We start from the raw sequence: 27,564 nt of genomic DNA on the forward strand, positions 1-27,564 counted from the left end.
TTGAGAGGGTCCAGAGGAGGCCACCCGCATGATCCGGGGACAGCAGGACTGACCCTACAATGAGAGGCTACGGGACCTGAACCTGTTCAGCCTTCACAAGAGAAGGTTGAGGGGGGACCTGGTGACCATCTATAAACTCACTAGGGGGGACCAGAAGGGTTTGGGGGAGACCTTGTTTCCCCTAGCGCCCCCTGGGATAACAAGGAATAACAGCCACAAGTTGTTGGACAGCAGGTTTAGATTAGACATCCGTAAGAACTACTTCACAATCAGGGTGGCTAGGATCTGGAACCAACTTCCAAGGGAAGTGGTGCTGGCTCCTACCCTGGGGGTCTTTAAGAAGTGGCTTGATGCCTACCTGGTTGGGGTCACTTGAGCCCAGTTTTCTTTCTGCCCAGGCAGGGGGTCGGACTTGAAGATCTACAAGGTCCCTTCCGACCCGACTTCTATGATTCTATGAAAGTTATATAGGAAGTAACTGAAGTTCTAACTATTATGCAGGAGATGCTGTTTGTTGCTGCTGACCAGGAGACCGTGTTTGTCCAGGTCAGGCAGAATAATAGAGTGTAAATATATGTTGTGGTCTGCTTAGATTTAGGGTAAAAACCTCCTGCTGTGTTTACAATAGGAAGCTAGAAAGTAAAGTAAGTAATCTCTCTGCTAGAAAGTCTGTGTGAATAAACAGGGTCCTTTGAATCTAGGGTCCTTAGGAAAATAATTAGTCTTCTGTTCAGAAAAAGCAAAAGCTGGTGTGTTTGCTGTGAAGTTTGTAAAGTGTAAGTTACCAGTGCAGGTTATAGCAAAACAAAGTGTTATACAGGCAGTAGAGCTGCAGAGAAATAAAAAACAGAGAAATGTGAGACAGACACTCTGGAATCCTGTGTGCATCAAAAAATAAAAGCAGAAAGAACAGAAAGAGACAAGGTATGTTACCAGACATCTGCTCAGGTAGTGTCAGAGAATTTGTGATTGAAAGAGAGGAGAAACTTAGTTCTCTCTCTCCCCTGCCTCTCCAGGAACAATGAAGAGCCTAAAAGCAATTCAGCTTGTTACAAGAGAGTAACAGCTTGTTTAAAAAAACATCAGGGTATGGCTGTGTAAAGAAAGATCAGTGCCCAGGATTAATTTGAGTTACTCTGAGTAGGGAAGGAAGAGTAAGCTTATCAGAGGCATGTTTTGTTTTTTTTCTGCAAACACATAGTTGAAAGGTTTCTTTTTTAAGATGGAAAGTTTTCCTAAAGTGATTGTGTGTAGTATGTAATTTGTCACCCACGGTCTTTTGGGAGAACTTTCTTAGCCCTGAAGTAGAGCTTGTTGAGCTGTACAGATGTAAGAGAGAGTGTTGCGGCAGCTATCTCCAACAATCTCTTATGATACACCCCTCATGCACCACACCCTTGGCTCTACTGGGTTTTTCACTAAATACATCTGGGAATTCGAATATCAAGTGTTCTCACTCTTCCCTCTGTCCAGTGGTCTGTTTTTCCCTTATTTGGGGTTCTCCTGTCACAAATTCTAATATTCTAGGTTCTCCTACATCATCTAGGTCTCCTACTTCTCCTTGCATCAGCCACGCTTCCCTGTCATTCCACTTTTTCAGCATGTTAAGGGCTAAGGGCATGGCTTCTATGGTGGGGTTCAGAGCCACCAGACCCCAGCATCAGGCAACTGGTGCTCACACCTTGGTGGCTGCCTATCTTGCCGAGGATGTGAAGCTGCTGCTGTGCGCCCCTTGGCCTACTGGGCAAGCTGCAGCCAGGTGTGGCCAGATGTGGCCACAGTTGCCCAGGAACACCTGTCCTGTCCACCGACCAGTGTGCTGCGTGAGAGGGCATTCAGCATCATTAGGGATGTAGTGACACCCAACTGCACCTGCTTGGATGCTGGTTTGGTGAAGCAGCTGGTGTTCCTGAAGGTTAACCTCCTGCTGCTGGGGTTCCCCAAGCTCCACCTACAGATGGACTGAGTGCCAACCTTCTCAATCTGTTCACACCTATTTCCATTTTCATTTTTTTTAAAAACCAGGTAATGCCCCACTCGCAGCTGGAGGGGGAACTAACTGCATCACCAGCCAGCACGGGAAGTACATGTTCCTGCTGAGCTCACTATCCTACAAGAATGAACTTGGAGGTATGTGCTGGGGCTACAGGGAAGGAGGCCCCAGGTCCTGAGCACTAAAACTGCATCCTGCCAGGGTAGGGAGGCCTGATGGGACTGCTGGCAGCATGACAGCCCCATAAATGCCAGGACCAATGATCCCCTGGTGAAAGACGGGTAGGAGGTGCCACAACCACTAGCTAACGCATGCGTGCACAGTCCTGGCTGGGGAAAGCCCAGACTTGTCATGTCTTTGACAGGCCTGATGCTTGCTGGTTGCAGTGCAGTTGTGACACTCCCATTGTGCTCAGTTTAGCTGCATGGGATGGCAGCTTTTGGGTAGAAAAGCCCTTTGTCAGGCTGAGGAAGTACCTGCAGTTGGTATGTTTCCTGGTCCCAAATGGAAGGAATAGTAAAGAAGCCAGAGGCCATCTTGGCACATAATGTAGGCAAGAAAGTCAGTCAGTGAAAATGGAAATGGAGGCTTCAGGGGGCGAGGGGAAAGCTGGAATGGGGAGGGGTGGGGAAAGGGGGATGTAGCAGCACAAGTACAAGTACAGAGGTAGGGTACCTGGGGAGTTGGATGTCCGGCAGGTTGCAGTATTCCAGAATTCCACTGTCTAATCTATACCGAGTCCATGAGTTTCTGTACCTAGGAGACTGATGAAGTGAAGTTTATAGGCCCGGCTGTGAAAAGTGGTTTGTAATTTGTTCCCTCGCAGGATCAGGCCTGAGAGACTGGAGGCATAGTGTTTTTTTGGTGAGGAATGTATCCCCACAGGTAGTGGGGTATTGATATCTTTGATAGATTGTCATGTGCAGTTTGCGGGGTACTGGAGACAGATGGCAGGTTTTGTGTTTTGAGCTGTAGGAAGTTGGCTTCAGTTCTGGAGATGAGTTAGGTGCTTGTTTGAATGTACAACCACTTTTCAGAGCTGGGCCTATGAACTGCACTTCGTCAGCCTCCTACGTAGTAGGTACAAAAACTCACGGATTCATTATACACCCTGCCAGGCATCTGACTCCCCAGGTACCGCTGCACTTTTACCTGTGCTGTTACATCCCCCTTTCCTCACCCCTCCCCACCCCAGCCTGTCCCTCACCCGCTGATGCCTCTGTTTCCATTTTCACTGACTGGCTTTCTCACCTGCATTGCATGCCAGGCCAGGCTCTGGCTTCTTTCCTATCCCTTCCATCCAGAACCAGGAGACACACAAACTCCAAGTGTTTGCAAAGCCTGACAAAGAGTTTTTCAACCTGAAAGCTTCCTAAGATATAGTTCTCTAACGATTCCAGGTTTGTTTCCTAATTAACATACAAACATAAAAACACAAGTCAGGCCATCACGCACACCACTAGTAACAAATATCCAACACATCTTTACTTCTTGCTGCCTATTTCTTTATAACAAGAAAGGCTCTGTGACAGTTGTTTGGCTACCTTAGATGCTGCTGGCGCTCCTGCTGCTACTGGCGTTGCGTCACCTACGTTATTTTCACCTGCCATAGTTCACAGTGGTGGACTGAGCCGAGCCTGTAGGGAAGGAGGAGAACTAACTGGGACACAATGCTGTGTTGTGCAGAGGCCCCAGTACCAGGAAGGGTGCACCTGAACACACACACTGTGTCACCCACCCATGTCACAAGTTTTCATCCATAAACAGGCAGAGGTGCAGGGCCCCAGAACCCAGAGTCCCCTGCACCTATCTCCTTGAGAGCTGGCAGGCTTTGTGGCCGCAGGAGGGGCTAATAGGCCTGCAGCTTTCACCCTGCTGCGCCTTAACACAAATAGTGTCACCCATGTCACGAGTTTTCCTTGTCCGCAGCTTGAGGTGGTTTCCCCAAACCCCCTGCACCTATCTCATTGAAACTTGGCAGGTTTTGCTGCCTCAGCAGGGGCTAGCATGCCTTCAGTTTTGATGCTACTGTGGCTTAACACTTACACAGGACACAGGCTTTGCTCTCAAGACTTCAGGGTGCAGTTTCTCCAAACCCCCTGCACCTATCTCCTTGAAGCTTGGCAAGCTTGATGCCCTCAGAAGGGGCTACTATTGCTGCAAGACTAATCAAAAAGGAACCAACCAGCTCTGTGATATCTGGCCAGCTGACAGAGAAGTGTATTCATAGGATGGGTAATATGCATACATAATTGAATTGCTGTCTAAAACTTTGTCTATATGTATACCAGTAGTTGATACTTTGCAATGATCAATAAACGGATCTATTTTAGAACTAAAAGATTCTTATTTGGAGAAAGATTAAAGCATATTCTTAAAACAATATCAATCCTGTTTGCTTGCTCTCTGTTTGGCAGGAGCAGAACTTTCCCTCTTGTTCTTAAGGCACAGTAACACTCCAAAGCACCAAAGACGAAGGATCAGACGGTCCCAGTGCTAGACAGACCTGGCAGCACTAAGGGCCACTAAGCAGCTACTGGAGGGGAAGGTCACTGCAGGGGAGGTAGGTGACACGTTCACCTCTAGAGCCACAACACCATCACCATCTCCAGATTGCTAACAATATGTCACCTACTTTCCATTCCTCCACTGACTCTTGTGATGCCTTTTTTCTAGTCAGCTAAAGAAATCCCCTCAGCAGAGATGATCTGAGCAGGGCGTGGGGCCCTGCCCCCGAATGCAAGGAAGCCAGAGGCAGATTCGGCACCTGCATCCTCTCATCCTCCTTATCAAACTGAACAGACTGGGCTGCAGTCCGCTGGCATGAGACTGCTTCCCTGGATGAAGACACTGGCATCCCAGTCTGTTGTTTCTTGCAGACTGCGATGGGAATGTGCGGGTTTGGAAGAGGGGGAATGCAGTGTGGAGGAAAGGCATGGTCAGGGTAGAAGGCAGGCAATGCTTCCCCAGCATTAAATGTGTCCTTCCTACAACTCTAAAGCCTCACATACAAGAGCCCTGGGGCCAGTAGGGAAGTCAAAGCTGATAGTCAAAGACAGTCCACGGTTGTCACTTGGAGCCAGCTGTCTTGGGGAGGTCACCTATTGTAAAGACATGTCTGCTCCCCCTGGGAGCAGTGCCTGCTTTTAGAGAATGATGGGGATGCAAAGATCATCTCTGTGGTGGGCCAGTAAGGGGTGCTCCTGTGCTGACCCACCCACCTCATTGCACCCAACCACCTTCCAGGCTCCAAGTGCCTCCTTGGGGGTGCCTCATGTCTGGCCCGCCCCCTTCCTCGAGCACACTTGCAAGCCTGGGGGTAACAGCACCACCACCGAGGGTCTAGACTGATCCTGGCCCAGTGCCCCCTGGGAAACACAGGCCTAGTAGTCTTTGAGGGGTACTCAACCCACTGCAAGAATCTGAGGTGCTTCCCTTAGTTTGTAACATAAAATAGTGGTCTCCCTCAGTCAGCTGAACCAAGGGGACCCCAAGGCATAATTTAGACCTTCTCCCAGTAAGTCTGCCACGCTAAGTACTAAGGAGAACTTTATTGGTTACAAGGAGTAGGTTTGGAATAGTGTACAGAGCAGAGGAAAATCAAAGAAATCTCACAGAGCAAACAATGGCATGGTAGCCTTTGATTACACATCTGTTACTACAACCTATATATCTAGTTCACTCTCAAGTAGCATCCAGAGGCAAGTGGAGATTCCCTATGCATGCAAGCAGTTCATTGAACATGAGTTTCAAGAGAGCGAGTGAACTTCAGAAGGTCCAGCTTCTCTCCGAGTTCTCATCACGGCTACTGCCCCCCCTTCTAGGCAGTCCATAACTTATATAGACCTTATGACCTCATTTACCTGATCCAATGAAGGCCAGCAAATGTTGGCTGCCAGACAAACAATTTAAAATGCATCACTAGTTGTCAGGTAGACTCGTGGGGTCTCTAGCCCCATCCCAGTCAGGTTGCCATTGCTTAGAGCAATAGGGAGCTTAAGCCCCACACCTAGGTATGTGATGCCAGTCTCATAGGAAAAGGGAGCAGGTTTCCCCCTCCCTGAGGAATCCATCCAGCTCAGGTTACAACTCGGGGTTACCTGAAACAGATGGGACCAGAGGTGTCTGCCCTCTGCAGTGACCATGGGAACCAAATTGTCAGATAGAAGTGTTTGGGGACAGACAGAGATAGTATTCTGCCACAATCTCCTCACAGGTTCCCCCAGTATCTGTGCTGGCCTCTGACTGAGGCGTTTCATTTTAACATTTCATAGATTAATACATTGTCAAGTCGGAAGGGACCACAATGGATCATCATGTCCGACCCCCTGCCCCTTGCAGGAAAGAGGACCGAGGTCAGATGACCCCAGCCAGGTGACTATCTAGCCTCCTCTTGAAGACCTCCAAGCTAGGTGATAGCACCACCTCTCTTGGAAGCCCATTCCAGATCCTGGCCACCCTTACTGTGAAAAATTTCTTCCTAATCTCTAACCTAAATCCACTCTCAACTAGTTTACACCCATTATTCCTAGTCACTCCCTGGGGTGCCCTAGTAAACAGCGTGTCCCCCATTCCCCATTGACCTCCCCTAATAAATTTATAGGTGGCCTCAAAATCTCCCCTCAGCCGTCCCTTGTGAAGGCTAAAGAGATTCAGCTCTCTCAACCTCCCCCCGTAGGGTTTATCACAAAGGCCAATGATCATGCTAGTGTCCTCCTCCGGACCCTCTCCAGATTCCCCGCGTCGCTCTTGAAGTGGGGCACCCAGAACTGGACACACTACTCCAACTGCAGACTGACCAGTGCCGCATAGAGGGGGAGCATCACCTCCTTTGAACTATTAGTCATGCACCTGCTAATGCATGACAAGGTGTGATTGGCCTTGTTGATGGCCTCGTTACACTGCCAGCTCACGTTCATCTTGGAGTCAGTTATGAATCCAAGATCCCTCTCTGCCTCTGAGCTGCTGAGAAGGACACTCCCCAACCTACAGGTGTGCTGGGGGTTCCTCCTTCCCAGGTGGAGTACCTTACATTTATCTTTATTAAACTGCATCCTATTTCTCTCTGCCCATTGATCCAACCTGTCCAGCTCAGCCTGAATCTGCTCCCTGCCCTCCAGTGTACTAACTTTGCCCCATAACTTGGTATCATCAGCAAACCTGGAGCGGGTGCTCTCCACGCCCTTGTCCAAATTGCTGATGAAGATATTGAATAATTTCGGTTCAAGGACCGAACCCTGCGGGACCCCACTGCCCAGGGCCCTTCTCCAGGCCGAGAAGGAACCATCCACCACCACACTCTGGGTGTGGTCCCTAAGCCAGTTGGCCACCCACCTGGCCGTGTAGGCATCCACTCCAGAGTCTGCTAGCTTCCCAATGAGGATAGGGTGCGAAACTGTGTCAAGGGTCTCCCTAAAGTCCAGGAAGATGACATCAGCCTCGGCTCCCATGTGCAGGCAGTGTGTGACCTGGTCATAGGAGGCTACAAGGTTTGTCAGGCAGGATCTACCTGTGACAAACCCGTGCTGGTTTCCCCTCAGCATCATTTCCCCTGCTGGGCCTGCACAAATGTGTTCTTTGATAATTTTCTCTAGCATTTTCCCAGGAATAGAGGTAAGACTGACCGTTCTCCCACATCAAACCTGGGAGGCTGGCCTCCATGTCCTTTGGGTTTTGCAGTGCCCTAGAAACGCTGAACAAAGGGTGAACTGTTGCTTCAGTCCCCCGGCATGAGACTGCATCCCTGGATGCAGACACTGGTGGGTGCTGAGCAGGTATACATCCCCAAACCCTTTCTGTATTGTTGGAAGAATTATGGACTCCTGGATAGGGATACACTGGTGCTGGGCCAGTTTGGAGGACTGTAGGAAGCACTTCCTGCTCTCTGAGCACAGATGTGGTTTCTGCTCTGTGTGGATACGCTGGTGCCAGGACAGCTGGAGAATTAGATGAAGCTCTTCCAACACTGAGCACTATTATGGCTTCGCCTTCATGTGAATAATTTGGTGCAGAGCCCAGCTGGAGGAGTGAGTGAAGCTCTTCCCACACTCTGAGCACTGATACGACTGCTAAACCGTGCTGGTAATCTGGAGCTGGGCCAAGGTAGAGAATAGGTTGAAACTTCTCCCACACACTGAGCACAAATATGGTTTCTCGCCTGTGTGGATGACGATGTTTGGTCAACAGGACTCAGTGAAGTTCTTCCCACACTCCAAGCACTAATGTGGCTTCTCCCCTGTGTGGATACGCTGGTGGTGGACCAAGCTGGAGGACTGAGTGAACCTCTTCCCACACTCTGAGCACTGATGCGGCTTCTCCCCTGTGTGGATACGCTGGTGCCGAGCCAAGCTAGAGGACTGACTGAAGCTCTTCCCACACTCTGAGCACTGATGCGGCTTCTCCCCTGTGTGGATACGCTGGTGCCGAACCAGCTCGGAGGAGTAACTGAAGCTCTTCCCACATTCTGAGCACTGATGCGGCTTCTCCCCTGTGTGAATACGCTGGTGCTGAGCCAGCCTGGAGGACTGAGTGAAGTTCTTCCCACAATCCGAGCACTCATGTGGCTTCTGCTCCGTGTGGATACGCCGGTGCTGAGCCAGCCTGGAGGAGTGAGTGAAGCTCTTCCCGCAAGCTGAGCACTGATGTGGTTTCTCCCCTGTGTGGATACGCTGGTGCTGAGCCAGGTTGGAGGACTGAGTGAAGCTCTTGCCACACTCGAAGCACTGATGTGGCTTCTCCCCCGTGTGAATACGCTGATGCCGAGCTAGCTGGCAGGAGTAAGTGAAGCTCTTACCACACTCTGAGCACTGATGAGGCTTCTCCCCAGTGTGAATACTTTGGTGCAGAGTCAGGTGGGAGGACTGAGTGAAGCTCTTCCCACACTCCGAGCACTGATGGGGCTTCTCCCCTGTGTGGATACGCTGGTGCTGAGCCAGGCCTGAGAACTGAGTGAAGCTCTTCCCACACTCCGAGCACTGATGGGGCTTCTCCCCCGTGTGGATACGCTGGTGCCGAGCCAGCTCAGAGGAGGAACTGAAGCTCTTCCCACACTCTAAGCACTGATGTGGCTTCTCCCCGTTGTGGGTACGCTGGTGCCGAGCCAGCTGGGAGAGGTAAGTGAAGCTCTCCCCACACTCTGAGCACTGATGTGGCTTCTCCCTCGTGTGGATACACTGCTGCTGAGTCAGCCCATCAGAGCTAGCAAAGCTCTTCTCACACTCTGAGCATCGATATAGCTTCTCCCCAGTGTGGATATGCTCGTGCTGAGCCACCCTGGATGTCTGAGTGAAGCTCTTCCCACACTCTGAGCACTGATGCGTCTTCTCCCCTGCGTGGATACGCTGGTGCTGAGCGAGGTTGGAGGAGTGACTGAACCTCTTCCCACACTCTGAGCACCGATATGGCTTCTCCCCTGTGTGGATACGCTGGTGATCAGCCAGGTGGGCAGACTGAGTAAAGCTCTTCCCACACACTGAGCACTGATGTGGCTTCTCCCCCGTGTGGATACGCTGGTGCAGAGCTAGCTGGGAGGGGTAAGTGAAGCTCTTCCCACACTCTGAGCACTGATGTGGCTTCTCCCCTGTATGGATACTCTGGTGCTGAGCCAGGCTGGAGGACTCAGCAAAGCTCTTTCCACACTCTGAGCACTGATGTGGCTTCTCTCCCGTGTGGATACGCTGGTGCCTAGCCAGGCTGGAGAAGTAAGTGAAGCTCTTCCCACACTCTGAGCACTGATGTGGCTTCTCCCTTGTGTGCGTGCACCAGTGCCTTGCCAGGTCAGAGAGCTGCCTGAATTTCTTCCCACACTGAGTGCAGTGCTGCTGCGCACACTCATGCTGGGACAGGTCTTGCAAGTAGATGAAGTTCTTCCTGCACTCAGTGCAGTGGTGTATCTTCCTCCCTAGGGGGATGTACCAGTCCTGGATGCAGGGAGAAAAAAGGGGTGAAAGTCATGCCACTTTTGACACAGGTGTGTCTGACAGTTCCCCCTCTGCACATGTAAGTGCTAGACCAGGTCTGTGGGGCGCACAAAGCACTTCCCCCATTTGTTGAAGCGGTGGGGTAGCTCTCCAGAAAAGACCTGGCAGTTAGCAACAAGGGCAGAGAGTCAGGAGAAGCTCTTCCCACACTTAGTGCATACATGGGACTTCTCCCCAGTCTACCTTATCTTGTGAAAAGCCAGGAGTGATGAGCACTTAAACGTTTTCCTGACCTTCAGGTTGGGGTGAGCTCTGCCTGTACTTGGAAGTGAGCTGCTGCTTCCCTCTCAGGCCCTCCACACTGTCTTTGATTGGATGCAGTGCATCTTTCCATTGGCTCGTAAGGTATCTCAGCACCACAAACTCTTGCCTGAAGGCAGGGCTCTTTTTAGGTTCCACCCCTTCTCCGCCTTCACACCCAACTCGAGGTGATACCTGGCTCATGGCTACGTTCTTCTGCGTTTGGGACCTCCCCTGACTCTCGTGCCATGGTTCCTTCTCAGGTCCCAGGGAGTCCATCTCACTCAAACTCCCTGGGGATGTCCGTGCTGGCTCCAGGTCTGCAGACCCTTCCACAGGAGGCTGCTCCTCTGCTCTGCTCAGCAGCCTTGCGCCTCCTGCATGGGGAAGAGAAACTCCAGATTAGTTTCTACCCTGCTGGCAAAGGGAAAACATTTCTATTCTGTCTACTGGCATGGGCCTCAGAGCAGGCCTGGACCTTGGCATTGTGTTCCCTCAAGAATCAAGGTCTTCCAGCCAAAACCCCAAGTGCTGGAGGTAAGGGTGGAGAAGGTCCCTATGCTGGGGTAATGTTCCCTACTCGGTGCAGTTCAGACCGAGACTCTCAGGGTATCTGCCCCAGCTGTCCACACCATCACCTCAGGCCCTGCTGGGACAAGCAGACTTGGAACACGTGCATTAGGGCAGTGCCTGAACAGCTTCATGCTCTAAGGGGCTGAGGATGAGGGGAGGACATAGAGCATGCATGAAGCTTTCCTTTGCTCACCTGTCCCATATGGCCTCCAGGTCACAGGAGTCCTCAAACGGCCTAAGGCCTTGGCATGAACTTGAACCAGGACTCTCCACCGAGTCTGAGGCTTCATGACACTCAAGGCCCCAGAGAGGAAACAGCAAGGGATGTTACCTGTCAGCTCTGTGTTCCTGACGGATCCCTGGCACCCAGCTTGAGGGGCTTACAAAGGACTTTTTCTATCCACACTCCTCCCCCCCCCCAACCCACCCCACACAAACCCCTCACCTAACCACAACTAAGCAGAAAGGTTTAATAGGCATCTTGGCCCATACACTGCTCCGCCTCAATACGGAAAGCCTATTTAAACTTGATCGACTAAAACTCGGTCGCCCGTTTAGGGAATGCTCAGGCAAAAGACTGAGTCAGATGGGGTATGGGTGACATCTGAACAATGGTTCAGGGTTCATCACAACGTCCAGCCCAGTGGAGCCCTGACCACAAATGCTATCATACTTTTCCCAGGATGACTGGTGGAAGTCCTCCCCACAAAGTTTATGAACACTCCAAGTAATCCCCTGTTAAAAGACTACAAGAAGATCTGAAAGTCATGCTAAGCTGAGGCTTATCACAACAGACAAAATACACAGCACTGATGCAGACTTCACAGTCCAAGCATAGCTAGGTCATCTGAGAAGCCGTTCCATAATATCTTCTATATTCATAATAATTTCAAGCTGGCACCTAGGTATGTGGTTACTCCTTAAAATTTTATGTTTTTCCTGGTTCTTAATCAGTTTCTTAAGATGTTCTAAACCAGATAATCTCTTGTCACTGAAAAAGGCAGTTCATTTAAATTGAAAGTGTTTATACAACAGGGTTTTCACTATCAGTGACAGCTTGAGACCCTCTTGATTTACACAATTAAAGGAATATGTTGAAGAGGCTGGAGTAAGGGTACAAGAAAGCAGCAAAAAGTGTGCTTCAAGAGGGAGAAATCTCTCTGACACCATCTGCCACTGATCTCGAGAAACTGGGAAAAACAGATCATCTCTTTCCTTCACCTGTTTAACCTTCAACGATCATGCTGGGAACTTTAGCTCTCAGCAAAACACCCAAGTGCCTTGGAGTGGTGAGATCCCAGCTCTCGCTCTCTCTCTCTTTTTCTCTGTAGGCATAGCTTTCTGAACCTGAATTTTTTAGTTAAGCTTGAGCTAGGTTTTCCAAGATACACCTTTAAACCAGGGTAATATTGTAATTCTTTTTGTTTGTTTTCCCTTGCATGTCTATTACTACTAATACCATTGTACATTTCATATACTTAGCAATAAATAACTTTTATAGTCAAACTGGTGGTAACCGGATGTATTTTTCCTTGTCTTTTTACACTCCCCCACCTGCTCTGCAGCAACACTTCTTTTACCTAAGCCAAAGACCCCTGTGACGCCCAAAAATCCTGTGGGGCCCACTCATCAAGAGGCTATAACTACTAGGACAGTTAGGGCAAAAGATTGGGATGTGCTGAGTTTGAGACACAAACGGAATCAGCCTATATAGGCTGATTGACCAAGTTTAGTTCAGACGTGCCCTGATGAACTGAATGCTGGCCCATGAGGGTGACAGCTGGACACCCAGCCTGATTCAGAGGTATTCTGTTCACCTGTGTGCTTGTGTCTGACTGCATTTTATAGTTACCTTAATGAACTGATTCCTGGCATATGAGGGTGTCAGCCTGTCCATGCTGATCAACCCAGTTGGGTCAAGCATGTCACATTAATCTATTTGTGTGTATGCATTTAACTGATTTGGTGACTGGAGAAACCCAGCCCCACTGAAACCAAGTCCTGCAAGATAGCTCCATAGGGGGTGAGGACTTGCAGAAGGGAGAGATACAGCTCCATACACAAACACAAGTAACACAAACAGCACACTGATAGAATTACAAAGACCCTAGAAACGTACCCCTAAGAAATGAGCAAACCCCAAAGTAACGGGCAAATCTGATAACAGGGGACAATTCTAGTGCAAACCACGGGGGATTCACTTTCTGCCACAACCTGAAATCTTTTGAATCCCACCCGTGACATGGAGGCACTTAATGCAGCCTGAGATCAGGATGAAACTCTTCCTGGGATCCAGGTCAACCTGACCAGAAGCAGCCAGGGACAGCCTCAGCTTCTTTCTTGTCCCACAGGAATGGCTACGCAGAACCTGTGTATACCATGCTGATTTCAATGGGAGACTACAAATCCCATAATGCCCCAGGAGAGGGTGGCTACTTTGGGCTGCAGAATTAACTCTTACATTGCTGAGTGAAGACAGCAACTTAAGATCATGGAAGCCCATGGAAACTGGATCTGGGCTGAAAATCAAGACAACAAACCTGATTGTCCCTTAACATCTGTCATTAGAAGGAAAAGGGATCAGTTGCTTGTTTCCACATTGTTCAATTTCAGAGAGTGGGAACAACACCTGCCCGGACACATTACAGCAGGGGTGGGCAAAATACGGCCTGTCTACCTTCAGAGGGTTCCTTGGTCCCAACTGGCCGACGTGCTGCCTAGCTGTGGCACATCCTGCTGACCGCTGGGCATAAAGTGGGGCTGGGATGGATCCACAGCCTTTCTAGGCAGTCCGGGTGGCTGTAGCTCTTTCTGGCTGTCTGTAGCCACGTGGTAACAGATGGTAATAGTGTGCGCAGACATGACCCCGTGCGAACCCTGCCAGCTCCAGCCTGGCTTGCCCGGGCTGAGCAGTGGCAGCATGGGAGAGAAACCGCAGCCTAGCACAGGGCAAAAGCAGCCCCACCTGACACCAGTGCTTCCAGGTATAGTTGTCTGGAGCCCGTGCTCGGTGGCCTCGAATTTCTACCGTAACCGCTATCTCTGAGCTGCCCAGCGGGGCAGCAGTGGCAACGCAGACCAGATGCAGAGCAGCCCCGTGCAGGCTCTGGGCAGATGCACGAGCAAGTACCAGCAGTGGGGGGTGGGGAGGTGGAGAGTCTGCTTTTACTCCACACTGAGCAGCAGCTTCTTTCTCGTGCCACAGCTGCTAAGCCAGGGCCCCGGCAGAACTTGCAGGCTCGCCCCTCCAGGCTGAACAGCAGCAGCAGCAACAGCTGCATCAGAAAAAGAAATGTTGCTTGTTGCAGGGAAAATCAGGTCCTCCTGCTCACCACTGTAGGGCAGATTTTGGTGCGGCTTCCTGAAGCCCATGCCACACCAGGCGGCCCTGTGACTCCATCACCACTGCCTCTGGGCTGACCTGTGCGGCAGCAGTGACAGTACAGACCAGTCGCACGGCAGCCCAGAGGCAGCAGTGCGCAAGCCACCAAGGAACTTGGTTAGTCGCAGGTAGCTGCACCAGAAATTGCCAGGCAGCAGTGAGGGGGAGGGTCCGTTATTCCTCCACAACAAGCAAGTTTCGGCCCAGAAGCTCCTGGTTCTGCTGAGACTAGAAGGGCGAGCCTGGAGCTGGCACAGGGCATGTGGGGGGGGGGGGGGGGGGCGGTAAGCGCTGGTCCCCAGTACTACCACGGGGCTGGGGGCAGCTGCCAGAAGGAGCTGCCCTACCCACGCTACATGCCCAGGGGCGGATGAATGTGTCAAGCATGGGTGGACCTGGTGCACGCTATGCTGGGGCTGTGCCCTGTTGGCAGTGGTGGAGCAGTGTCACAGAGCACACGGGATCTGGGCTGTTGTGGGTTGGGGACAGGGAGTGACCGGCTCAGTTGGGCTCATGCAGGCACTCTCATGCACACCCCACATAACCTCAAACCCTCCCAGGCAAACCCCATAACCACACCAACCACCAATCATACACCCCACAAAGCCCACACCTACCCACACCCTCCCCTACACCCCCTAACACTCACACTTACAAGAATCTGGGGGAAGCCCCATTCACTGCTACACGCACACAGCGCACACACACACCTTAGCCCCCCACAAACCCCAAGCTCACTTACACATCCCCACAAACCACCCATACCCACCCACACATCCACATATACCCCCACACCCGTCCTCATGTCCCATATACACATATTCACAAACAACCCCACACAAACCGCATACCCTCACACCCATGCACTGATAAGAGATTTTTCAAGCTCTTGCCACTGCGTGCACCCTGGAAAATTGGGGGGGGGGGCCAGGGCATATGCCCCCAGATCCACCACACTCAGCATCCTGCAATGGCAGCACAGGGCAGGCCTGTGATGTCCAGGTCTGTAACTTTACTTACAGCAGAGTCAGGAGGGAGGAAAAGCCACAACTCACCCGGCACCTGGTCCTCTGATCTTGAGATTTCCTCAATGTCCTCATCATCACAGACCCAGAACTCCAACTGTCCTCGCTGGATACTGCTGATTAAGTCAGGTGTGGGACCTTGATATCCTGTTTGGGCAGTGGTTAAAGAGCATTTGTGACTGGGTACAGGACGCAGAATCCAGCCGGGATTTGGGCAATGGATCCAATGAACTCAAGGTGTCTACTAGGGCCTTGATGGACAGGGGAGGATGGGCATTTAAGATGAAAGAGAGGGCACTGCAGAGAGAAGCCTTCAAGAGATAAAAGTCCTTGTCACCCAGGTGGATGAAGAATGCTCACAGGAAACAAAGCACCAATTACTCCCGATTTAGAAAGGGCATTAAACTGACAGAGTCACCAGGGACAGGTAAGAAGATGCATGAGAGGCACAGGAGGGACACCAGCTCACCAACAGTTAGCACCAACATAGTGAAGGGACTCTTGGGAGGGGCTGGACGTGTTCAAGTCAGCAGGCTCAGATGATCTTCCTCCAAGGGTGCTGAAGGAATTGGCTTGTCTCACAGCAGAACCACTGGCACGACTGTTTGAGCACTTGTGGTGCTCAGGACAGGTCCCAGAGAACTGGAAAAGGGCCAACGTGGTCCCTATTTTCAAGAAGGGGAGGAAGAAGGATCTGGGTAACTATAGGCTGGTTACTCTCACCTCTATCCTTGGGAAATACTGTGAAAAAATTATTGAGGGTCACATTTGTGAGAGCCCAGCAGAAAAAATAATACTGAAGGGCAACCAGCACGGATTCAGAGCAGGTGGATCCTGAATGACTGACCTTGGCAAAGTAAACACACTGGTGGGCAGGGAATGGATTCAGCTGGATTTGAAGAGGTTGAAAATGTGGGCACAACAGAGTAGGATGCAGGTGAACAAAGATAAAAGCATATTACTGCACCTAGGGAGAAGGAATCTCCAACAAGCTTACAGACTGGGAGATGACTTTGTAAGCAGCACAGCAGTGGGAAGGAATCTCGGAGTCATAAATGACTCCAAGATGAACTTGAGTTCTCAATGTGACGAAGTGATCAATTAAGCTAACCGCAGCACTATATCATGCAGTGGCATGTGCACCGTGCACAGATCTAGGGAAGCGATACTTCCCCTCTATGCAGCATTGCTCAGGCTGCAGTTGGAGAAGTGCATCCAGTTTCGGGTGCTGCACTTCAGGAGGGATGTGCACAAGCTTGAGAGGGTCCAGAGGAGGGCTACTTACATGATTAGGGGCCTGCAGGCAAAACCCTGCAAGGAGAGATTGAGAGACCTGGATCTCTCCAGCCTCCACAAGAGGCCGACCGTCTATAAATTCATTGGAGGAGGGCAGCAGGAATAGGGGACTCTGTTTAGCAGGGCACCCCTTGGAGTAACTAAAAACAACAGCCACAAACTGATGAACAGCAGATTTAGGTTAGACGGCAGGAAGAACTCTTTATGATAAGGGTTGCCAGAATCTGGAATTGGCTTCAAGGGAGCTGGGGGTCTCCCCTACCTGGGAGGTCTTTAAGAGGAAACTGGACAAGCACCTGGCTGGGATCATCTGACCCCGGTGCTCTTTCCTGCCCAGGACAGGGGGTCGGACTCAATGATTTCCTGAGATCACTTCCGACCCTAACTTCTGTGAAATCTATGATGTACTGGGGAGCAAACACAAAGCTTTCACTGTGTTCAAGGTACCAAAAAGAAGAGCTATTCGACACACATATGGTTGGATAACATTCATCTTATCAGTGAAATTCCAGGAAAAGTGAAAATGAGCTTAGTGAAGGGACATATGGCAGTGAAAAGCATACATGACAAGGGACTGACACAGACTTTTTTTCTGAGAAAACGTAATTCATCATCCCCAGGGACAGGAAAGGATGATTTCATAAGAAGTGTAGCTGTGACTCAGCAATCATGCCATCGATTGGGAAGATCATCCCAGGAGGGGTGAGGAGGGCACAGGCTGGCAAGTACTGCAGGGCTGAACACCAAGTTCCTGGGAGTCGTGGATATGGACAAAAGAAGGCCGAAAGAGACATTTCACAGCATGTGAAAGGCCATAACATAGAAATGGTCGAGATGGTCTTTGCCGAGCAGGACAAAACACAGAAGCACTTCCCACAGGAAATGCTCTGGGCAAAGGCAGGGGATAGAAAGCATCGGAAAAGCAAACTGACCTAGTAAAAGCTCAGTACCTCAACCCCGCGCACAAGACAGTACAAACCCATGCATTAGACATCCTCTGGGAATGAAAACTGGTTCCCACTAGCTCCTGCAGCTAGCCCACTTCTTGTCATCACAATGATGGGCATCCGATCAGCAGAGGGATTTTAGGAAGAGCACAAGAAAACTTCTGAGAGGCGCAGAGGGAGCTGGAGAGCACAGGTTGAAAAAAAAAAAAAACCCAACAAAGACAGAGTCTCCTGTCTACGGATGTTAGGGTGGGATGTGGACAGGAGCTTCCAGGGACCTCTTGGCACACAAACCTGGGTTACATTTCGTGTACACATCACTAGAGGAGCAGGTGAAGAAATGCATCATCCCACTGTTGGAGCAGCAGAGGATGATAACTCTATTAACTTCTGCTGGGTCATAACGACAGGAGAAAGGGGACTTAGGTATCACAGAATGGAGCATGCTAGGATTGTTACATGTGTCTGGAGAGGACTTGCTAGGCCAGACAGGGAGGAAGTCTAAATCCTCCCAAGGAACAGCTCTTAGTGTATTCGTGTCCAATGACCTGGAGTTGGTGTGAACGTGCTGAGAAGGCAAAAGGAGATCATGTTCCCAAGAAACTGCTGCATGTGGAAGAACCAGGAGTCCCAAGAATGAGGAAGGCACAGGTGAAGGCGGCTGGAGCAAATGAAGGAGGAGATCTCAGTCTGAAATGTGAGGGAGGCCTGATCACTGACAGGGCAGTGGGGAGGAAGGGGATTTAAACCTCTAGCCAAGAGATCATGAGGATGAGACTTGGAACAGGAAGGTGACTACAAAACAGCAGAGTTCACATATCTCCAGGGGAAGCAAGACCCAGAGCTTTACCCAGGGAAACGAGGGCTTGGTAATTCTTCAGCATCTGGTCCTGGTAAAGCACCTTGTCTTCATCGTCCAGCAGCTCCCACTCCTTCCGTGTGAAATACACTGCCACGTCCTCAAACACCTCCCGGAGCTGCAGGCACAAGCGTTGCACCATCAGTGTCTCCTGCGCCAGCTGCTCCCCACCCCCACAGCCCTGCCTGCAATCACTGGGTACTACCACGAATTGCAATCTTAGCCATGACAGGTAAGGGGACACAACTCCCCAGTCTTCAGCTGATATGTGACGTGGATGCAGCCGTGGATACAGGAGTTCATGTGCTGGCTCTAGCCCAGATCATCCTGCGCTAGTTGCTTGGTCCTTTGAGGCAGCCTGGGCAGCACATTGAGGCAGGGAGTCCCGGCTCCACGCACTGTAACCCGGCCTGCCCGTGCCAGCACCCCTGCTATCTGCACTTGGGAGGCAGCTCCTGCTAATGTAGTTAGGGCTGCAGCCTTCGTGCTCTTCAGGTCTCTCTGCTTCCCAAATTCCTTACAGCACCCCAGGCTCCTCCTGCGCTCTGCCCCACCTGTACTCCCCACCACAAGTGAACCGGGTGCCCTGCTCACCTCCGAGCTCTCCTCCTGCTTTGGAGGCCTGCCCTGCCCCTTCTGCACTTGGCCTGGCTCAGGGGTCAGGGAGCTCCTCTCCTCCAGGCTCCCTGCGCACGTCCTCTGCAGCTCCAGGATCACCGGCCCCTCCTCAGCAGGCTGCTGCTCAGCTCTCTGCAGGGCCCCAGCACCTGCGGGAGGGGAAGGGAGGGCACACGTGAGCCCTGGTGCTGCTGGCACGGGGAAAGCCCTGCGAGTCTCCTGCGCTGGCCTGGGACTGAGGAGACGGAGGCCTCAGTGTGTGAAAGAGGGGGAGAAGGAAGACGCAGAATCCCGCAGCTCTTGCTAACACACCTCCACAGGCATGAGGCTGGAGATGAGCCCCAGTAACTCTGTCCCAGCGTGGGGAGGTGATTGCGGCACCACGACAGAGCCAACAGAGTAAATTCATTGCTCCCTGGGAAAGCAGCTCGAGCGATGCTGGGGCCGTATCAGATCCACATGCTAAGGGCAGGGGCAGGGAAATGCAAGGTTGGTCTGCTCCTGGGCTGTGAAACAATTGCAGGGGCACCAGGAGAACAAGAACCGCTGATCCGTGGAGCACTGACCCCACCACCATGTTGTGGAAGGGAGATTTCTGCACCGAGGGACGGTGCTCACGCTGCTGGAGAGTGGAGACCCAATGCCCCCGCCCTGCCCTGCCCCGGGGATCGAGCCTCGTCTGGGCCACCAGCCTGAGCAGATTTTGTCTGCGGACAGCTCCCAGGTCTGCTCCGGGTCAGGGGAGTCTGCAGCAAGGCAGAGGCCTGGGTGAGCAGCACCCAAACCTACAGAGTCAGATGGGTCGCTAGTTGGCTGGAGGGCCGCACCCAGAGGGCGGTGGTGGACAGGTCCTATTCGACCTGGAGGCACGTGGGCAGTGGGTCCCCCAGGGCTCGGTCTTTGGGGCCACAGTTTTCAACATCTTCATCAGTGACTTGGACGAGGGGGTAAAAAGCACCCTGTTCAAATTCGTAGATGACACTAAGATGTGGGGGGAAGTGGGCACGCTAGAAGGGAGGAACAGGCTGCAATGGTACCTGGACAGGTTACAGGGATGGGCAGATAAGAACAGGCTGGGTTTCAACACTGACAAGTGCAAGGTGCTGCACCTGGGGAGGAAGAACCAGCAGCACACCTACAGGCTGGGGAACTCCCTTCTCGTCAGTGCAGAGGCAGGAAAGGATCTTGGAGTCATTGTTGAGGGCAAGACGAACATGGGCCGGCAGCGTGGGGACGCGGTCAGGAAGGCCAACCGCACCTTGTCGTGCATCCACAGATGCATCTTGAGCAGGGCCAAGGAGGTGATCCTCCCCCTCTATGCAGCACTGGTCAGGTGCAGGTGGAGTACTGCATCCAGTTCTGAGCACCGCACTTCAGGAGGGGTGTGGGCGGCATGGAGAGGGGCCAGAGGAGGCCGCCCCCATGGTCAGGGGCAGCAGGGCAGGCCCTACGAGGAGAGGCGACGGGACCTGAACCTGCTCAGCCCCCACAGGAGAAAGCTGAGGAGGGATGTAGTGGTCGTCTACAAACTGGCCAAGGTGGGACCAGTGGGGAACAGGAGAGTCCCTGTTCCCCCGAGCACTACCAGGAGTAACTAGGAATAACGGCCATACGTTGACCAAGGCTAGGCTCAGGCTCGACATCAGGAGGCGCTGCTTCTCAGCCAGGACAGCTAGGATCTGCAACCAACTTCCCAGGGGAGTGGAGCTGGCCCCTACCCTGGGGGTCTCTACGAGGAGGCTGAAACTATGAACGAACCAGGTCTCCTCTCCCGTGCCGTGCCGTGCTCCAGCCCCGTGTCGGGCACACGGGGACGAGGACGGGCAGCGAGCGCTGGCGGCTGGGACGTGCAGGACGGCACGGGCTGCGACCGTGGCAGCACGACAGGCCCACGGAAGGCGCCGCGTGTCCGCGCCGTGCAGGGAGAGATGGGGTCGGGGCCCGGGAGCTGCCCGCCCAGGCATCCCGTGTGTCCCGGCCCGGCCCGGCCCAGCCCGCGCGCACCAACCCCGCAGCCCCGTGGCTGGGACAGGCCCGCCCCGCAGCGCGTCCCCCGGCCCAGGACGGCCGCACCCGCACCCACACCTCCGCCCTCACCTGGCTGCTGGCGGGGGGCGCAGGGGGGCCCCGGCCTTGTTTCCATCGCTCCCCGCTGATCACCGACCCCCGCACCGCACCGCACCGCACCTGGGGGCGACACCAGCACGTCACCGCGGAGCGGGGGGCGGGGCGGCCATCATAGGGCACGGATGCGCCCCGCCCCCCCCACGGGGCCTGTAGCCCAACCCCCCAGCGCGGCCCCTCCCCTCCGCGTCCCGCAGGACACACGGCCCCGCCCGCATTTGGAGGGGGAGCGGCCCCCCCTCTCCGCACACACAAGCCCCGCCCCCCTCGCGGATGCCCGCACTCACAGCCCCGCCCCCCGAGGCCCGCACCCTGCACCTCACCGAGAGCCGCCACCTCCCTCCCCCCCGCCCCGCCGCGGGGTCTCCTGGGAGCTGAGCCCAACCCGCGGCCCCGCCTCTGCCGCTGCCCCGCCTCCTCCGGCGCGCGTCGCACGTGACGTCACTCAGCTCGGAGGCGTGTCACGCCTGCTGCAGGCCCCCCCACGTTAACCCTTTCGTGCCCCGAGCCGCGCCTGCGTCTCAGCGGCGGGGCCGGGGATGGTGCCACGGGAGTGAGGGCGGGGGGGCGGTCCTTGTCCTGCGGGGCAGTGGAAAGCACGGCCTTTTCGGAAGAGCTGGGAGGTCGTGGGGGGGAGAAGTGTGTCCGGAGGGTGGAGGACGCGGCGGGGCATGTTGCCGCCGGGTGGGGATGGAGGGTGATGGGGCCGGGCAGGACTAAGGACTGGTTGGTTAGAGAGGGGGAAGGAAAGCGAGGGAGCGGGAAGGGAGCCAAGAGCAAGGCAGAGGGAGGGTCAAAGCCTGTTCCAGGGCAGGGGAAGGAAGAGAGGTCGGGGAGCAATGGTGGAAGCAAAGCGCTAAGTGGAAGAAAGGTTGGGGGGGGGGAGGAAGAGCGAGACGATTCCTAGCTAGGGCTCCGTGGGTGGAGGAAGGGGAAATGGAGTAAGTATTCCGCTTGGAGGCTGAGGAAAGGGAGGGCAGAGTTGGGGGAAATAAAGACAAGGGAGGAGACGAGGGAGACGTTGGAAGAGACAACTAACCTCCATGAGGACTTGTGTCGAGGGGAAGGCGGGAGTGGAAAAATGGGTGGCGGACTTGGGGGGACGGGTGCAGAAGATAGGGAGGGGTTGGAGAGGGAAGTAGGGGGATGCTTACAAGAGATGGCGGGAGGGAAAGGGCCGGGGTTAGACGGGTTAGGGAAGGAATTTTATTGTAAGTTCTGGGACTTAATAGGGGAAGATGTGGTGATGGTGTTTAGAGAAATAACAGAATTGGGCATAGTGCGGGAAGGGTTTGCGGAAGGGGTGGTTATCCTGTTGCACAAACGGGGAGAAACGAGAGCTTAAGAATTGGAGGCCGATCACATTACTGAATGTGGACTACAACTTGTTTATGAAGGTGTTGGTGCAAGGGGAGTGGGAGGGAATGGAGGGACATGGGCTAACGATAGTTGGGGATAACCTAAAAGTACTAGGCGTGATTTTTGGCAAGAGTGGGAAGGGAACACAGGCATGGGAGGAATTACAAGCAAGGGTACGGAAAGTGGTGGGATGGTGGGGCACAAGAGGGTTATCGCCGGGAGGGAAGGAGGACGTTATTAAAAGAGTGCTGCTACCAGTAGTGTTGCTTACGGGGCGGGTTTACCCCCCATCATGGTTGCAGGCCAGGAAGTACTCCAACTGCGGTCTGACCAGCGCCCGATAGAGGGGAAGTATCACCTCCCTGGACCTATTCGTCATGCATCTGCTGATGCACGATAAAGTGCCATTGGCTTTTCTGATGGCTTCGTCACACTGCCGACTCATGTTCATCTTGGAGTCCACTAGGACTCCAAGGTCCCTTTCCACCTCTGTGCCACCCAGCAGGTCATTCCCTAGGCTGTAGGTGTGCTGGACATTTCTCCTCCCTAGGTGCAGCACTTTGCATTTCTCCTTGTTGAACTGCATCCTGTTGTTTTCTGCCCACTTGTCCAGCCTATCCAGGTCTGCCTGCAGCTGTTCCCTGCCCTCCAGCGTGTCCACTTCTCCCCATAGCTTTGTGTCATCTGCAAACTTGGACAGAGTACATTTGACTCCCTCGTCCAAGTCGCTGATGAAGACATTAAAGAGTATCGGTCCAAGGACCGAGCCCTGCGGGACCCCACTGCCCACACCCTTCCAGGTGGATACCTGGATGTCCGGGTAGTTGAGGCTCCCCATGACAACCACATCCCTGGAGTATACGGCCTCCGAGAGCTGCCTCAAGACTTCCAAGTCTAGCTTTTCCTCCTGGCATGGTGGTCTGTAGCAGATCCCCCACCAGGTCCCTTTCCCCTCAACCTCCATGTATCCTAACCTACAATGCCTCGACTTTCTCCTTCTCTGATCCCGTTTGGATTAGGGTAGATGTATAATGCTCCTTACCATAGAGAGCAACCCCGCTCCCCCTTTCCTCTCTTCTCTGTCCCTTCTGTACAACCTGTAGCCCTCAATGTGCACCGCCCAGTCATGGGTAGGGTAGGGTCCCACCAGGTTTCCATTGGCCCCACTAAATCAAAGTTATTGTCTGTGGGCAGGAGCGCGAGTTCTTCCTGCTTGTTCCCCATGCTCCTAGCATTAGTAAAGAGACACTTGAGCCCTCCCAATGGTGCCTTTGGTGCCCCTTCTGCCCCTCCCCGCCTGGCCTGATGCCCAAAGGGCCCCTTGGTGCTTACCTGGGGTGTACTGCTGCGTGTCTCGCAGTTTGTAGGCACTAGACTCTCTGTCTCCTGCCTCCCTGTCCCCTGTCGAACTTAGTTTAAAGCCCAACATAGGAGGTTGGAAGGGACCTCAGCGCATCATTGAGTCTGACGCCTTGCCCCGGGCGGGCAGGAAAGAGCGCTTGGGTCAGACAACCCCAGCCAGGTGCTTGTCCTGCCTCCTCTTGAAGACCCCCGGGGTAGGAGACAGCACCACCTCCCTTGGAGCCCGTTCCAGATTCTGGCAACCCTCACCGAGAAGAAGCTCTTCCCGACGTCTAACCTGAATCTGCTTCCCAGCAGTTTGTGGCTGTTATTTCTAGTTACTCCAAGGGGTGCCCTGCTAAACAGAGCATCTCCTATCCCATGTTGCCTCCCCACCCCGCTCCCCCTGGTAAATTCATAGGCAGCCACAAGATCACTTCTCAGCATTATCCCTTCTCTTGTGCAGGCAGAAGAGATCCAGGTCCCTTAGTCTCCCCTCATAGGGCTTGTCCAGTAAGCCCCTCACCATACAAGTGCCCTCTGGACCCTCTCGAGGTTGTCCACATCCCTCCAGATGTGCAGTGCCCAGAACTGGACACAGTACTCCAGCTGTGGCCTGACCAGTGCCACATACAGGGGGAGGGTCACCTCCCAGGACATGTTTGGATGGAAAGAGCTGCATTGCGGCTCCACTCGACTTTGAACTGAAATGTAGGATTTAATGTCCAGTGTGCTTTGAACTTTCCTCTCGTTCTCTCCCCTTCTCTTCCTGCTCAATGCATTTCTCCGTGGACAGCTGGGTCACCTTTTTTTCTCCAGACTGAAATAGAATTGATATTAAATGTATGGGGCTTCTCTTCCTTGCACAACTCATTTTCCCTGCGGGGCAAGGCATGGGGTGAAGGCTGCACCTTTGTCCATCGTTGTATCTGCAGCATGCTCTCCGTGCTGTGGAAATAATCTAGAGGAGTGAGTCTGAGCCGGGGTGATCGGTAACTCTGGGGTGCTGTGACCTGTTTCTTTATGCTGCCGCACAATATTAGCCCTTGCAGTTGTGTGTATATTTGCATGTGAATCATAAGATAAATGCAGAAGTTTAAAAAAAGGAATCAGTAGTGTCAAAAATATGGTGACTTATTCTGCCACCTTTGTTTTGGAAATCTGTTTTATTGATCAATCGATCGATTGATTGATTGATTGATTTACTAGCCAAGTGCCCATCAAGAATGACGGGAGGGTGACGGGGACAGAGCGCCGCCACCCATCGCCCTGCACTGTTGCCGCTCCATGTCTGGCCCTGCACAGCCCCTTTATACACACACACACACACACACAGCCCCTCACACACACACCGAGCACCCCCCCCACACACACACAAAGCCTCCCCACACAGGGCCCCCCCCCACACAGCTCCAAACACACAGCCCCACATACACACACAGCCCCCCACATACCCACAGAGCCCCCCACACAACAAGGTACACAGACACGCTTCCCCTTTACAGGCTCCCGCTCCCACACTCTCAATCACACAGAGGCAGCCCCTCCCCCCCCCCCCCCCACTGCTCCTGTGCAGCCCTGCAGATGCCGGGTGCACCATGTCTCTGCTGTGGGGGGGAGGTGGCTAATATGAATTCGGGGAGCTCTAACCCCCAAGGCCCTCCCAGTGCCACCTGCCTGGCCCCGACCACTCCCCCCCAACAGGTGGGGCACAGCTCTCCCAGCCTGGACCCAGCATTGCCCCTCCTGCCCCCGGCCCCATGTGAGGGGGGCACTTCCAGCTCCCAGGGAAGCAAACGTGAAAGCTAGTTTAAACTTGGCGCCAAACATGGGCAGGAGATTAAAACTGCAGCTTTCCTTTCTCTGCTGGGGAGGATCCTGGGTCCTGAATTGCAAAGGTCCCCTGGGGTCCTGCCCAGCCCTGAATTAATCTGCCTATGGTGTCAGGGGGAGCACTGCCACAGTGACATCCCCCCATCCCCTCCCTGCCGGCTGCTGTCGGGGGGTGCAGTGGCTCCTGCGCCTCCGACTCCTCCCCGAGCAGTGGCACGAAGTTGTGCCTGCGCCCGCACTCTCGGTCGTGCATGCGCAGTTGGCCCAGAGCAGTGTTTCTCAACCCTTTACCTAGCAAGTACCCCCTAACTTCTGAAAATTGTAATAAGTACCCCAACACTCAATTTTCCAGGGGATTTTATATTTACAGACTAAAATGTGCTATATGTTGGAAGAAGGGCTGTGTATATAAGGCCGTGATACGACAGATGTCTGATCTGGTGGGAAAGGAAGGACAGATTACAGCAGGACCTGGACAGGTTACAGGGGTGGGCAAATGAAAACAGGATGGGATTCAATACTAACAAGTGCAAGTGCTGCACTTAGGCATTAGGAACTGGCAGCATACCTATAGGCTGAGGAACTCCCTTCTCAAAAGCACAGTGGCAGAAAGAGACCTTGGAGTCATTATTAATAGCCTGATTTTGATGAAACTTGCAGGAATAGTAGCCCCTTCTACAGGCATCAAACCTGCCAACCTTCAAGGAGATAGGTGCAGGGGGTTTGAAGAAACTACACCCCAAAATCTTGAGAGCAAAACGTGTCATGGCTACATCTTAAGCCACTGTGGGGTCAAAACTGCAGGTTTCCTAGCCCCTGCTGATGCAACGAATCCTACCAAGTTTCAAGGAGATAGGTGCAGGGGAGTTGGAGAAAATGCACCTCAAGCTGCGGACAAGCAAAACTCGTGACATGGGTGACAGTTTGTGTTAAGGCACAGCCAGGTGAAAGCTGCAGGCCTGCTAGCCCCTGCTGTGGCCACGAAGCCTGCCAGCTGTCAAGGAGATCGGTGCAAGGGGGCTCTGGGTTCTGGGGCTCTGCACCTCTGGCTGTTAGCAGGTAAACCTCATGACATGTGTGGCTGACACGGTGTGTGCTCAGGTGCGCCCTTCCTGGTGCTCGGACCTCTGCACAACATGGCAGTGTGCCCCAATGAGGCCTCCTCCTCCCTACAGCCTCTGACCAGTCCACCACCGTAACCGACAGCATGTGAAAATAACACAGGTGATGCAACACCAGCACCAGCAGCATCTAAGGTAGCCAAACAGAACTGTCACAGAGCCTTTCTTGTTATAAAGGAATTGACAGCAAGAAGTAAAGATGTTGTGTCGGATATATGTTACTTGTGGTGTGCGTGATGGCCTGACTTGTGTTTTCATGTTTATATGTTTATTATGGAAAAAAATGGAACAGTTAGAGACATACATCTTAGGAAGCTTTCAGCCTGAAAAACCCTTTGTCAGGCTGAGGAGGTTGGTGTGTCTCCTGGTCCTGGATGGTAGGAATTAGTCTTCAAATCATCAGGTCTTGATGATCTCCACTCCAGGGTGCTGAGGGAATTAGCAGAGGTCATGGCAGGACCCCTGGTACGGCTTTACGAGTACTTATGGAGGTCTGGCGAGGTGCCAGAGGACTGGAAAGGGGCCAATGTGGTCCCCATTTTCAAAAAAGGGAGGAAGGAAGACCCACGAAACTACAGGCCCGTTAATCTTACCTCGGTCTTGAGAAAATTATCCAGGAGCACGTCTGCGAGGGACCAGCAGGGGAGGTTATGCTTAGGGGCAACCAACATGGGTTCATTCGAGGCAGGTCCTGTCAGGGTAACCTGGGGCCTTCTACGACCAGGTCACAAAATCATTGGATGCAGGTCTTGCGGTGGATGTAGTCTTTCTGGACTTTAGGAAGACCTTCAACAGTGTTTCTCAGCCCATCCTCATTTAAACATTAGGCAATTGTGGTATCGATGCCTACACAGTTAGATGGGTTACCAATTGG

General features: G+C 53.1%; 2 protein-coding genes across 2 annotated transcripts in view; one reads left to right on the forward strand and one right to left on the reverse strand.

Annotated features, from left to right (window-relative positions):
- LOC106738673 (zinc finger protein 420-like) overlaps nucleotides 1-21,166 on the reverse strand; it is a 28,650-nt gene extending 7,484 nt beyond the window's left edge. The window contains exons 1-7 of the mRNA XM_059721209.1: nucleotides 21,010-21,166; nucleotides 18,889-19,061; nucleotides 18,286-18,412; nucleotides 15,223-15,339; nucleotides 10,408-10,589; nucleotides 7,328-9,912; nucleotides 3,538-3,630 (exon numbers count right to left, since the gene is read on the reverse strand). Of these exons, the coding sequence (XP_059577192.1) occupies nucleotides 8,212-9,912; nucleotides 10,408-10,589; nucleotides 15,223-15,339; nucleotides 18,286-18,412; nucleotides 18,889-19,061; nucleotides 21,010-21,055 (2,346 nt within the window). The 5' untranslated portion in view covers nucleotides 21,056-21,166 and the 3' untranslated portion in view covers nucleotides 3,538-3,630; nucleotides 7,328-8,211. The remainder of the gene's footprint in view (nucleotides 1-3,537; nucleotides 3,631-7,327; nucleotides 9,913-10,407; nucleotides 10,590-15,222; nucleotides 15,340-18,285; nucleotides 18,413-18,888; nucleotides 19,062-21,009) is intronic.
- The window catches only part of LOC132248240 (zinc finger protein 420-like), a 178,436-nt gene that overhangs the window by 36,425 nt on the left and 114,447 nt on the right, over nucleotides 1-27,564 (forward strand). The gene's annotated exons all lie outside the window — the stretch shown is intronic.

Source organism: Alligator mississippiensis, chromosome 2, assembly GCF_030867095.1.
Source record: "Alligator mississippiensis isolate rAllMis1 chromosome 2, rAllMis1, whole genome shotgun sequence".
In the NCBI taxonomy this organism is placed as follows: domain Eukaryota; kingdom Metazoa; phylum Chordata; order Crocodylia; family Alligatoridae; genus Alligator; species Alligator mississippiensis.